This window comes from Budorcas taxicolor, chromosome 1, assembly GCF_023091745.1.
Source record: "Budorcas taxicolor isolate Tak-1 chromosome 1, Takin1.1, whole genome shotgun sequence".
NCBI lineage: Eukaryota > Metazoa > Chordata > Mammalia > Artiodactyla > Bovidae > Budorcas > Budorcas taxicolor.
This window is the reverse complement of record NC_068910.1, coordinates 4,460,290-4,473,358: the sequence shown is the minus strand read 5'-3', so window position 1 is coordinate 4,473,358 and position 13,069 is coordinate 4,460,290. Positions and strand designations below refer to the sequence as shown.

Sequence of the window (13,069 nt, the reverse complement as noted above, 5' to 3'; positions counted from 1 at the left end):
AACCGACAAAGATGAATTCACCAGAAAGGCAAACAAACACAGGAAAACAGCCTCGACTTCTTTGGCACTCAGGAAAATTTAAATCGAAACAACGACGAGCTACTCCTTTTCTCGTCAAACTGATAAAAACTGAAGACAAAGTGTTGGCAAGGATGCGGGAGCCAGGCCCTCGCTGTCTCTGCCAGGGTGTAAATTGGGTGCAGCCTACTATGGAAAGGTATTCCCTGGAGCCCAGCAACTCCGCCTCTCTCTCCTAGGAGCGCATTTGTTGGAAAAGAAATAATTGCTGTGTTATTTGGAAAAGGGAAAAAAAAAACCAACTTCCAAATGAATCACTCAGGGCCTGGTAGAATTACTTACTGTAGAATACTCTGCAGCCATTTAAAATGATGAGGTGCAGACTTCCGTGAAGTCCAGGGATTAGGACTTCATGCTCCCACTTTGGGGGCTGTGAGTTCGATCCCTGGTCGGGGAACTAGGATCCCACATGCCATGTGGTGTGGCCAAAAATAAATGAATAATAATAAAAATAAAATGACAAGATGGATTAAAACAAGGATGAGGTGGCATTTCACATGCAGTAGGATGACGATTTTTTTTTTTTTTTTTTTTTTTTGGCCATGCCATGTGGCAAGTGGGATCTTAGTTTCCCAAACAGGGATTGATCCCACACCCCCTGCACTGAAAGCATGGAGTCTTAACAACTGGACCACCAGGGAAGTCCCCAGAATGACAAATTTTTTAATGTCCATCGAAATTGAGCATCCAGGATGTGAAGAAATACAGAGCTGCTGGGAAGCAACCCAGAAAAGCAACTGAGTAACATCTATCATGACTAAGATGGATTTGGGCCACATCTACCCATGTCACTCCGGGTATAAATTTGAGGGAAATTCTTACACTGATAGTGCTTCCCCCATAGTTCAGTCGGTAAAGCATCTGCCTGCAATGCAGGAGGCCTGGGTTCAATTCTTTGGGCTGGAAGATCCCCTGGAGAAGGAAATGGCAACCCACTCCAGTCTTCTTGCCTGGAGAATCCCATGGACAGAGGAGCCGGACAGTTTACAGTTCACAGGATCACAAGAGTCAGACACGACTTAGTGCTCTTTCTTTCTCACACTGATGATACATAAGGGTGCTCAGTGCGATCTTGGCAAAAATGAAAAACAACCTAGATGCCCACCAAGGGCAGACTGGACAAATAAACTGTGATCTGTTCACATGGTGGAATATTACACAGCAGTGAAAATGAATGAAACAGAAAGTATCTGTGGAATATGTTCCCCACTTTGTGTGTGTGTGTGAGTGAGTGTGAGTGAAGTCCCAGCAGAAGTTCTGAAAGGATTTATACCAAGGTAACAGCAGTGGTTACCTCTGAGGAGAGTGTAGGGTTTTAAGGGGGCAGGTCTAGGACATACTTCCCTCTTTCCGTGGTCTTACTGTTGGGATTTTTCCAGGGGACTCTCCATTACCAGAGGTCTGGATTGAGGCAGGCAAGGTGTTCTAAAGTGAAACTAGATACCACTGCCTGCCTAGCACCCTTCATAGCTCCCCACTGCCATGGGGACCTCTCCACTGACCTCTCCAGTCTGGCTTATGAAGCCTCCTTCCCCCTTGAAATCCCAGAGTCTAACCACACTGAGGCTCTTGGAACTGGTTAGGTGTTGAGAGCTGGGCTTTCCGCTCTGGTTTCCTGTGTGCGTGTGTTAGACTGATGTAAAAATAGTGCCAGTTTTTCACCCCTGCCCACATCCATGCCCATTTGCAGTGTAAGTCTGCAGCTCCTCCCTCATCCCTGGAATCTGAGCTCACCTTGGGACTTGTTGTGACCAACCCAGTATGAGGGAAGGGACGTGTGGTCCCAGTCCCAGGTGAGCAAGCCTGCTGGATGTGGAGAGGCCAGTGGCCCAGTCTCCCCTGTTGCCCAGCCTACGCTGGCTGGCCAAGCGGCCAGCCCTCGAACTGACCACAGATGCTCGAATGAACCCAGCCAAGGTCAACCAAGCTTGGTCTGGGTCACCTGGCTGACCCACAGAGTCACAAGCAACAGTACACAGTGTGTTGTTTGAAGCATGAGATTTGCAGGTTGTTGTCAGTGCAGCTGATACAAGGCCCTCTTTTATCTATATCTACCTTCTCCAGGGGACTTCCCTGGTGGCTCAGTAGTAAAGAACCCGCCTGCCAATGCAGGAGACGCAGACTCCATCCCTTGGACAGGAAGATCCCGTGGAGAAGGAAGTGGCAACCCACTCCAGTATTCTTGCCTGGAGAATCCCATGGACAGAGGAGCCTGATGGGCTCTATAGTTAACGGGGTCACAAAAAAGTCAGACTTGACTCAACGACTAAACAACAACCTTATCTGAACTGTTTCTCACTCATCCTTTTGGCCTCAGTATAGACATCACGTCCTCGGAAAAGCCCTCTGTGACCCCCTAGGATGTCAGGGGCCCCTCCTCGGGGTTGCCAGCAGCCTCCAGCAACCCGGGTTAAAACACGGCCTTACCTGTCTCCTTGAGCTCTGGGAGGCAGGGGCAGTGGGCAGGGCTGTGTCTGTCTTATTCCTGGTGGTGTCCCTTGTGCCCAGCACAACACCTGGCACGCAGTAGGTGCTTAGCGCCCATTGCTGAAGCAGTCTCAGTGCCAGAGCGGAGCTCGGCTGAGTGGAGGGAGGCCTGAAAACCATCTGCGGGAACCATCTAGAGCAGGAGCCGAGATGAGGCAAAGAGGCATGTGGAAGCTGGTGCCAACGGGGGCAGCAATTTTGATCACGTTTCCAAGAACTGAGAAAGACTCAGGGATACAAACATTCCCACGAGCTTCATCTGAAACCCTGCTCCAGGTCTGTGCCAGGATAGAGTTTTGCATTTGGACGGAAGAAGTTCTAAAATGTGCTGCATGATCTAAAAATTCTTCTAGAGGATTGCCTTTTCACAGGGAAATGGTAATTGTGATCAGGCTGCTGGAGAGAGGACGAGCTGCTTCTGGTACTCATGAGATGTTTTTACTGAGACCTGTACGAAATTTAAGTTTCGCCAAATTTTTTTTTTTTTTTTTTGCCATCTTGGGACACATCGGGGTTCTTCTATGTGTGAACTTACAGTTCTGCAGATTACAGTTCTAAACTCTTTGCATTCTCCTTCCAGAGGCAAAAATCAGGGGCTGAGAGAGCTCTGTGGCTTTGTCCCTGGCCAGGTCACAACCCAGAGACTTGCTCCCTCCAGTCCATCTCTGAGACCAGCGCGTCCTGGCCTAGGGACACTGGCTGCCTGGAGCCTGGAGATGAGGTGGGTAACACGCTCTCCCCAGACTCAGTCAGCAGTTGTCCGCCTTTATATGCGGCAGGTTCCTCACCAATGGCAGTCAAACCAACTGCAAATTGAGGAAGTTAAGTAGGGTTTACTCTCTACCAGGAAAAAGTCGGAGAATGTCCTGGTTTTAGAGGAAATTTTTTTTCCTCTGAATGTGACGCTGATGAATCCTCACAATAAGTGGCCTGTGGGAGGGAGGGGACAGGGCTGACCACAAGGCAGACTAGCTGCAATGTCACTGTGCCTACCACTACTGTGCCTGGTCCCACACAGTATCTGAAACAGAGGGTGGGATCCACACCCGTCGGCCGTGGGAATCCTCTCGTCACTGCTGTGGATGGAGGGCGAACTAGCCGGGTATCACCGACACGAAGCGCACCTCCTCTGGACCGCTGTTGGTTCCGGGCTCCTTGCCTGTGGCCCTCCTCCTTCTGGTAACCACTTCCTGAAGTTTCCTTTCGGCTCCTTCCTATCCCCACCCTCAGATCATTCGGTTAACGTAGGGCTAGCTAATACAACCGGGCTTCCCTCGTGGCTCAGCTGGTCAAGAATCCGCCTGCAGTGCGGGAGACCTGGGTTCGATCCCTGGGTTGGGAAGATCCCCTGGAGAAGGGAAAGGCTACCCGCTCCAGTACTCTGGCCCGGAGAAGTCAATGAACTGTATAGTCAGTCCATGGGGTCGCCAAGACTCGGATGCGACAGGGCGACTTTGATTTTCAACGCTACCTTGGGCGGCAAATGCAATCAGGTGACCGGGGGCCAGGCCAATCAGAGGATGAATGCCCATCCCAGCCTGGTGATTGGCTTAGGAGGTATCAGGTGACCCAGGCCTGGCCAATGAGAGCCCTACCTGGAAACGACTGACAGATGGAGAAGAGAAGCCCCATTTCTGCAGGGTTTGCTGAGCTTGGAATTACTGGTGATTTCCATGCTTACATCTTTGGAACAGTTAACCTGGCATAAAGGCATTACTTTGTCAATAAAGGTCCATCTAGTCAAGGCTATGGTTTTTCCAGTAGTCATGTATGGATGTGAGAGTTGGACCATAAAGAAAGCTGAGTGCCGAAGAATTGATGCTTTTGAACTGTGGTGTTGGAGAAAACTCTTGAGAGTCGCTTGGACTGCAAGGAGATCCAACCAGTCCATCCTAAAGGAAATCAGTCCTTGGTGTTCATTGGAAGGACTGATGTTGAAGCTGAAACTCCAATACTTTGACCACCTGATGTGAAGAGCTGACTCACTGGAAAAGACCCTGATGCTGGGAAAGATCGAAGGCGGGAGAAGAAGGGGAGGACAGAGGATGAGATGGTTGGATGGCATCACCGACTCGATGGACATGAGTTTGGGTGAACTCCAGGAGCTGGCAATGGAAGGGAGGCCTAGTGTGCTCCGGTTCATGGGGTCGGAAGGAGTCGGACACGACTGAGCGACTGAACTGAACTGAAAGGCAACACAGAGGAAAGTGCAGCCAGATGGAGACCTAGAAGCCAGATAACATGGACTTCCCTGGCGGTCCAAGGGTTGAGTCTCCCCTGCGGGTGCAGGAGCCATGGGTTCCATCTCTGGCCTAGGCTCCAGGGCAGCTGATTGGATGAGCCACAGCTACTCACTGAAGCTCAAGTGCCCTGGAGCCCTATCTCAGCAACAAGAAAAGACACCGTGATGAGGAGCCCCAGCGCCAGAGGGAAGGGTGGCCCCCGCTCACAACAAATAGAGAAAGCCAAGGCACAGCAAGGAAGACCCAGTACAGTCCCCTCAAGAGCCAGGTGACCTCATCTGAGCACCTGCACCCAGGCATGCCTGAAGCCCTGAGCTTTTCATTTATGGGAGCCAATCGTGTCTTCCTTTTGCTTCGGTACTATTGAGTGTGATTTCCTGCCTGCTGCAGATAAAGGAATCCTGACTGACATCACCCACCTAGGGAGACAGAGTAGAGAGGGGCAACGACAGAGATCCCAGCTATTACCTGTCCCAGCCCCTCCATGGCACGAAGGATCTGCCTTCTCAGACTCCTGATGCCTTTTCCCGCCTTGGAGGAGGACGGTCATTTGGGAGCTACACCTTCATCCCATTCTCCCTTCAGATGAGGTCCCTGGTAGGGCCAGCCCGGAGCTGAGGCTCCAGTAATGCAGAAAAGCCTCTCATCATCTGCTGAGCTCAGGAAGCACGTTGGCTGCATAAAGCCTGAAATCTCATTAAGGTCAGTTTTAAGATCCCCTTTTGCAGATAAGCAGGCTTCCAAGAGGTGACAAAATTTGCTTGCAGTTTCACGGGCCACCTGGATCTCTGTGACTCCGAGGTTGGAGCTTTTCCCATTCCTGGGCCTGCTCCCCACAGCCTAAAGCACTCCCAGGGGGCTCTGATAGTTGCTCAAACCCAGAAACCCCAGGGTCAAGGATCAGATGAACACTGCCCCGTTTCCACCCATCCTGTAGATAAAGAGCTTGAGACTGACGAAAACCACCACCACTAACACCAAGGATAGGAGCCGAGCTTTTAATACCCCAATTTGCCTTCATCTCCAGGCAGAGCTGGGGAGAGGTAGAGCTTCCCGCTTTGGTATGTAGTTGAGGAGGGGCATTTATGAGGCGGCTGGATTCTGATGTCCCAGAGTCCCAGCCAGCCTCGCAGCAGCAAGGACTCTCTGGAGTGGAGAACGGACTGGAGCCGCTGAAGGCTTGCCCAGCAAGGGAGCTAAAATCTGTGATCTGCGAACTTCCCTGGGGGAAGGTGGGTCCAGCTGGATTTCCCACGCTTTTGTGTTTTTAAGCTCTTTTTGAGACAAAGGTGATGTTGGGGACCCAGCTCTTCGTTAAATGTGGGCAGGTGAACATAACTTCTAGAAGCTCCATACGGGCCCAGAGATGCTGAAGCCTGGGTGCTGGGCAGGAGAGCTAGTGGTTTTTCAGATGCCGAGAGCAAGACCTGTCTCTCTGTGGGTTGCACTGGAAGGGAATGGCCCGCGTCATGGGGGCTCTGCACTGGCCCCAGACTCTGGTCCTCTGCTGTTGTTTTTTTGTGTTTTTGTTTTCTTCTCAGGCCTGATGACTGCACTCTGCATTTCCTTGACTGTCCTTCCCTGTGGCCCACCACCCAGCGCTGGTCTGGCCTTGCTGTCTGTCTAATGTTTATAAGCCTGATGAGGCTGGATGCTTAGGGCTTTGCCCAATCTCAAAATGGTCACTATCAAGAGGAGATGATCATAGGAATGAATTACTTATATTAATTGATATTATTAATAATGTTAACTACAGTCTGTCCAGCTCCTTACTATTTACAAAGAGCTCACACACGCAAGCACATGTGCACACACACACACACACACACACACACACAATCTCATTTGATCTTCCCAGCAGCCGTGTGAGGAGAGATTTGGAATTCCCATTGTATGGGGGAAGAAAGGGAGGCCCAAGGACAAAACAACTGCTCAAGGTCATCAGCCAAGGGCGAGCTGCTGCTGCTGCTGCTAACATGTTATGAGAGAATGACTATGCCCTCCCGACCCGTTCATCTCTCCATTCACGTCTCCATTCATTCCTTCCTTCCTCCACCTAGCATTTATTAATAAGCACCTACGGCGTGCCCCGTCGTGTGCTACTCACTTATCCCTAAGCTGGGACACTTTTCCAGAGCAAGAGCTCTTGTGTAGCTGAGAGATGAGCTGAGGGGAGCGGAACTACAGTGGGCCCCCGGGAAATCAGGACTCCAGATCGGGCCGCCCCTGCCAAGTGAGGCGCCTCCTGTTTCTCTCATTGATTCGTTTGCATTTGGTTGGTTGGTTTTTGTGTTTACACTCAGGGAGCCTGTGAGAGCTGGTTCCAACAGGCGCGGCTCCGGATGGAGCTGCTGAGGCTGGGGTGGGGTGGGGGCTGGGGGACTCCCGCGGCTGGCCATGGAGTCCCTGGAGGGGCTTAGGCAGGCGCCACCTGGCTGGTCTCTGTCTTGGAGACGGTGGTGGAGGCCTCGTCGTCACCCAGCGGGTTCTTGCCACAGCAGAGGGTGGTAAGCATGCAGTTCCGGAACTGGAAGGAAGAGGTAGGGTTAGGGTAGGGGTGCTCAGGGTCCCGCAGAGTCTGGGTAGGAAATGGCATTGTCAGCGCGGTGTGCCGTCTCCCTCTTCTGCCTCTGGCCCTCCCAGCCTCTGATCCCCGGTCAGATGGCTCCCTGGAGGAACTTACTAAGCCTCCCCAACCCCACCCAGAGGTGCTGGGGCCAAACCCGAAGGGACTCTGTCACTGGTGATGCGCCATGATGCCCTCAGTGTGCCAAGAGCCACCTGGAAATTATCCCTCTGAACCCAAGAGTTTAGGATTTCATCCTTTCCATGGATGAAGAAACTGAAATCCAGAAAAGGGAAGTGACTTGCCCAAGGCCACACAGCTAAAACCTAGCACAGCTGGGATTTGAACCCAATCTGTCTGACTCCAGGTTTTCCCCACTGGACCAAAGAACCTGCAGAAGAACCTCTGGTCTATGTTGAAAGGACTGCTTTATCCCTTCATCCCTCAGAACAAGACTTTTTGGCATCCTCTCCAGCTTTGTGGAGACTGGCACCTGTTCCCAGGCCCGGGGCTTTGACCATCTGGACCATTAAAGCCAGCCTTCAGAACCATCTGGACTGGCACTTCTCTTTCCTAAGCCAGTGTCAGAGGGCTTGTTAGAAATGCATATTCCTGGGCCCACCCTGAGCTTCTAATCAGAAGGTCTGGGGGTTGGTCCAGGAATCTGCATCTCTCTCGGATGACTCATGATTACCCCAGGGAAAACCAACACCCCCCCCCCTGCCCATTTTGCAGGTGGAAAGACTGAGGCCTGGTTAAGACTGCAGCTTCTCCACCTGTCGCCTGGGGGGGACCTGGCCCCTTCCCACCCCACCAGCAGGCACCTGCTTGTTCATCATGATGTAGATGACGGGGTTGTAGACGGACGAAGTCTTGGCAAAGAAAGCCGGGATGGTCATGAAGATGGGGCCAAAGTCAGAGCCCTGATGGGTGAAGATGTAGAATGCCACCCCGGCGTAGGGCAGCCAGCAGATCAGGAAAGCGATGACCATGATGATCACCATGCGGGTGACCTCCTTCTCGGCCTTCTGAGTGGTGGCCGACTCCTGCTGCTGGGCAGCCGCCTGTGGGGACACAGGGCCCGGTGTCCAGACTTGAGGCTCCTCTGGGCCGGGGGCCACACTCAGCCTCATCAACGCTCTTGTCCCCAGCCCCACAGCACCCGTCCCCCAAGGACCCTACCTCCTTGACGGTGAACACCAGCTGCCCGTAGCAGAAGAATATGACGATTAAGGGGATGGAGAAGTGGACCACGAACATGTAGATGACGAACGACTCATTGTTGACCTCCGGCTTGAGCGTGTAGTAGTCAATCCCGCACGAGCACTGCATGCCCTCCGGGATGTACCTGAGGACCGGGGAGGGGCAGGGGCCGGAGGGGCAGGGGGAGACCCGCATGTGAGGGACCGGGGAACAGGCCCCGCTGGCCAGAGTCCTCTGCCAACGCCTGCAGCAGGGCTGCCCTCACTCTGGGCCTCACTTCCCCTCTCTGTAAAATGGGGATAATAAACCTTTCCTTGGCTGTGAGGCTCACATCTACTGAGATAAGGGATCCAAGTGTGTGGAAACAGTGTTGTTGCCTTGTTCAGCGCTGTTACCCTGGGACCCTGGTCTCTCCCAGTCTCTCACTCCCAGCGTCCCTACTCTGCCCCCCTGCTTCCCTGCCTGGCGCTTCTTCACCCGGCCTACCACTCCCGAGTGGCCGGAGGCCAGGCCTCGGACCATGAGGTAGGTGGGGAGAAGGGAAAAGCTCCCAATGTCTGTATTGCAGGCACCCAGGTCTTTTTAGGCCACTCACGGTAATTGAGGGATTTTTGCACAGTTTCTGGAAACAAGAGGCCCTGGGGTGTGTGGTTAGGGCGTGTGATTTCAGAGGATGGTGACACTGAACCGACCCCAGGAAACCCACTGTCCATTAGCTGCGTCTACAAGGATGTAACTAGGCCAGACTGGAGAAGGGAGGGAGGGAGGGGCAGGGTTTTTTGCCCCTTGCTAAATTGCTCAGGAGGGAAAACACTGGCCCCAGGAAGACTGAGAGAGAAGGAGAGGGGAGAGAGATGGCAGTTTCCTGGAAGCAGAAGGGCACGAAGCCTCTGGGAACCCACAGAGGCCAATTTCCCAAACCACGTTCCACCCCACCACCATCTCATCTCAGCCCGTTGGGGGATATCAGCCAAGAGTCTTGCCAGGACTGGTTCCCAGGGCCACACCGCCACACCTGCATGAGGGAGGCTCTGCTTCTGCAGGGGCGGAGGCCTGAGGTCAGAGGAGCTGCTCCCGGGGCACTGGACTAAAGAGGATTGGAATCTGGCCTGGCTTAGTTGGGGATTAGGGGCACAGCCAAGGTGAAGGGTTGGGGCGTCTTGGAGTCTCCTTGACACGGGGAGCAGCCCCGTAGTGACGTTAGGAGCTGACCCTCTTTTCCCTGCCCTAAACCTCAACCCTATGACAGCTGCCAGCTCGGGGGGCCTGAAACCAGGCAGCACCGGCCCCCCTCCGGCTGGAGGACCCTAGGAAGCACCCCGGAGACCCTCCTCCCCTCCTGCTCAGGGCCGTTACCTGGACCAGCCGACCAGGGGGGGCGCGGCGCAGGCCAGAGCCATGACCCAGGTGAAGGCGACGCCCATGATGGCGTGGTTCTCTCCGAAGCGGAAGTTGCTCATGGGCTTGCACACCACCACATACCGCTCGATGGCCAGGACCACCAAGGACCACAGGGCGATTTCACCTGCAAGGCGGCTGCTGTCAGCCAACCCGCCACGTGGCTGGACCTGTCTGTCTGAGGAGGAGGTGTGCTCCTCCCGGGGATGGGGAGGGGGGCCGACCAGGAAGGCACCGGGGAGCAGTCCTGGAGTGCAGACTTAAGGAGCGGAGGGTCTGGACACGGACGAGGGGAGGTGGCAGGGCAGACAGGCCGATACACCACATGGAGGAACTCCCAGGAAGGTTAGTGCAGCCAGAGCTCCGGGTTCGCGGGGAACATGGCAATCAGCTCGCAGGGTCATGGCTGAGAGCTGGGAGCCCAGAGGGGAGTTTTCACAGAACAGTGTGTCCTTTGTGGGGCCACCGGCAGAGTTCCAGGCACAGGGGATGGCAGAGGCAGCAGGAGCCAGAGGGGGAGGCCTCCCTTTCCTCCTGGGCAGCGGGCCTCTCAACACCAGGGACATGGAACACCCTGGGCATGGGTGACCCTCTCTCGGGAGCCAGGGACCCGGAGAGCGTTTTGCTCAGAGGGAGGAGGAGGAATGATAATGATGGGGTTCAGACATCTGCCCTGCACATCACCCCCAGAAACTCAGGAGGGAGGTGGCCGTGGGGTTTACCAACCGGGGCATTTCTGAGAGTGAAAGGGAACACTAGTGGATACTCCAGGCCCACGCTTGTCGCAGAGGCGTGCCCACCTGTGGGCGGCACCCTTCTGGCCTGAGACTGGGGGATCGTGGTCATTCAGCAATGGCCAGCACCCCAGGAACAGGGCTGAGGCAGGGCCTGGACACACGTGGGAGAGAGGAGACAGAGCATCCTGTGGCTGGTGCGGGCTCTCTCCGCCCCCAGGCTTTGTGACGATGACCTCCCGCGTCTCCTGCTTGCCCGAGAGGCCGTGTCCCCGCCGGGGGACACTCCTGGGTCTGAGCCAGGAGCCCCAGGCTCTGAGCACTGGCCTGCCACGTTCCTGAGTCAACTCTTCCCCTCTGCACGCTGCAGTTTTCTTATCGGCTAAACGGGATCTTTTCACCCGTTTTTTAGTGAAAATATTTTAAAACCATGGCTCACAGCTACACAGATCACCTCACCGGGTCTACTGTCTCTCTGTGAATGGACTCCTCAAGGGACTCTTCAAGGCAGAAAGCCTTCAAGCAGAGCAGAGAGCCTGGAGGCGGGCTGGGATGGAGTCAGAGAGAAGCCGGGGAGAGACCACACCCGGCGCCCAGTGCAGGCAGAGGCCGGTGCCTGGAGGACTGAGGACTCTCATCCTGCCCCAGGCTGGGGCCCTGAGCACAGGCATCCGTGTCCAGCTCTCTGTCCCCGGGACCCGGTGTGGGTCTTGCCCAGCCCCGCTGCTCCAAGGGGAGCAGAACCGTGGCCTGAGGGGCCGCAGAGACATAGGCTTGCAACTCGGCCTTGCCAGAGACTGCCTGCGACCCCAGCGAGGCCCCAGACTCCTCTCATCTGTCTCCTGGCTGGAGGGCGAGACAACGACCCCAGTGCCAGTGAGATCACGTGCTCGGCGCCCGCCCTCCACCAACGCCGGGCAATCTCGTCATCGCTTATACAGCGTTTATTGACTGAGTAAGGGAGGGCTTTGGCTCACGGGCTCTCGTCCACCATCCGCAAGGCTGGGGCTGTCCCCACACCCCCACCCCCGCCACACCCAAGCTCCTGGCTCCTGAATACACACACACCCCTCGCCCAGCCCACAGCACCCAGCTCATACCGCCCAGGGTGGCAAAGAAGCCCTCCAGGTTGCAGCCCGTGGGCCCAAAGACGAAGTATCCATGCAGAGAGGTGTAGAGGGTAGTGGTGAAGCCCCCGAAGACCATGAAGAGGTCGGCCACGGCCAGGTTGAGCAGGATGTAGTTGAGGGGTGTGCGCAGCTTCTTGTGCTGCACCGTGACATAGAGCGTGAGGAAGTTGATGGGGAAGCCGAGCACGATCAGCAGGAACATGTAGGCGGCCAGCATGGAGAACTGCCATGGCTCAGCCAGGTAGTACTGCGGGGCCTCGAAGGGGCTGCGCACCACGCCCGTCTTGTTGGAGAAAGGCACGTAGAAGTTCGGGCCCTCGGTCCCGTTCATGGCTGCGGCCCTTGCGGCTGTCCGCCGGCGGCGCGAACCCGGGGATGATTCTGAGGCCGGAGCTCAGCCACACGGGGCTCCGGCTGGATGACTCCAGGCTCTGACTGCCCCCCCAGGCCCTTATAAAGTGACCTCCTCTCCCTAAGCTCCCGGCTGAATCAGCACCTCAGAGATTGGGGGCGTTATTAATCATATTAATCCTCACTGCTGCAACGAGGGGCCTAATTGGCTTCCAGGTGGGGCCAAGGTGACTCCAGGTGGAAGGCTGTGGTCGGGGAGAAGGGGCGCGTGCTGGGGACCCTGGGAAAGAGCGGAGGCCTGCCCCCAACTTCCCTGTCCCCCTGTCACGTCAGCTGATGGCCCTGGCCTGGCACTGGGACCCCTAGCTCCAGGCCCACTTCCCTCTGGCTCAGGGCAGGCAAACTTTGCCTTCCTCCCGCCTGGCCCACGAGCTCCCGGAGGGCAGAGTGCTATCATCCCCTCACTCAGCCCCTGAGCCGTCCCTTCCCCACCTGGGTCACCTCTGGGCTTATCCAGTCACCACACACTGGCAGTGCCCACCGGCCAGGTCATGAGCTGCACAAGTGCAGCGGGGCGCTCCGAGGACCGGACACAAGCCCCACGTTGCCCAGGAGCTCAAAAAGCATTTGTTCCCTTGAACTGGAGTTTACTCACTCACTTGTTCAAACCGACATTTATGTGCAGGCCACTGGGGGACCCGAGGCTCCTCCTTGTGGGAAGACCCGCTCCCGACCTGGGGAGGGGAGGCCACCTATCTGCAGAGACATCCAGGGGGACAATGTGTTGAGGGAGGGGCGCTTTGCCAGGTTGCCAAGTGGGGAAGTCAGCATAGACTGAAGACAGAGGATCGGCGAAGGCCCGAGGCCGGTCTGGGGTAT

The 13,069-nt window shown here is 55.5% G+C and overlaps 1 protein-coding gene across 1 annotated transcript; it reads right to left on the bottom strand.

Moving 5' to 3' along the window:
• Positions 1 to 7,224: 7,224 nt before the first annotated feature.
• Positions 7,225 to 12,170, bottom strand: RHO (rhodopsin). The gene is made up of 5 exons (XM_052642022.1): positions 11,810 to 12,170; positions 9,934 to 10,102; positions 8,557 to 8,722; positions 8,199 to 8,438; positions 7,225 to 7,335 (listed from the first exon to the last, which is right to left on the bottom strand). The coding sequence occupies exons 1-5, from the start codon at positions 12,168 to 12,170 to the stop codon at positions 7,225 to 7,227; spliced, it is 1,047 nt and encodes a 348-aa protein (XP_052497982.1).
• Positions 12,171 to 13,069: the final 899 nt, after the last annotated feature.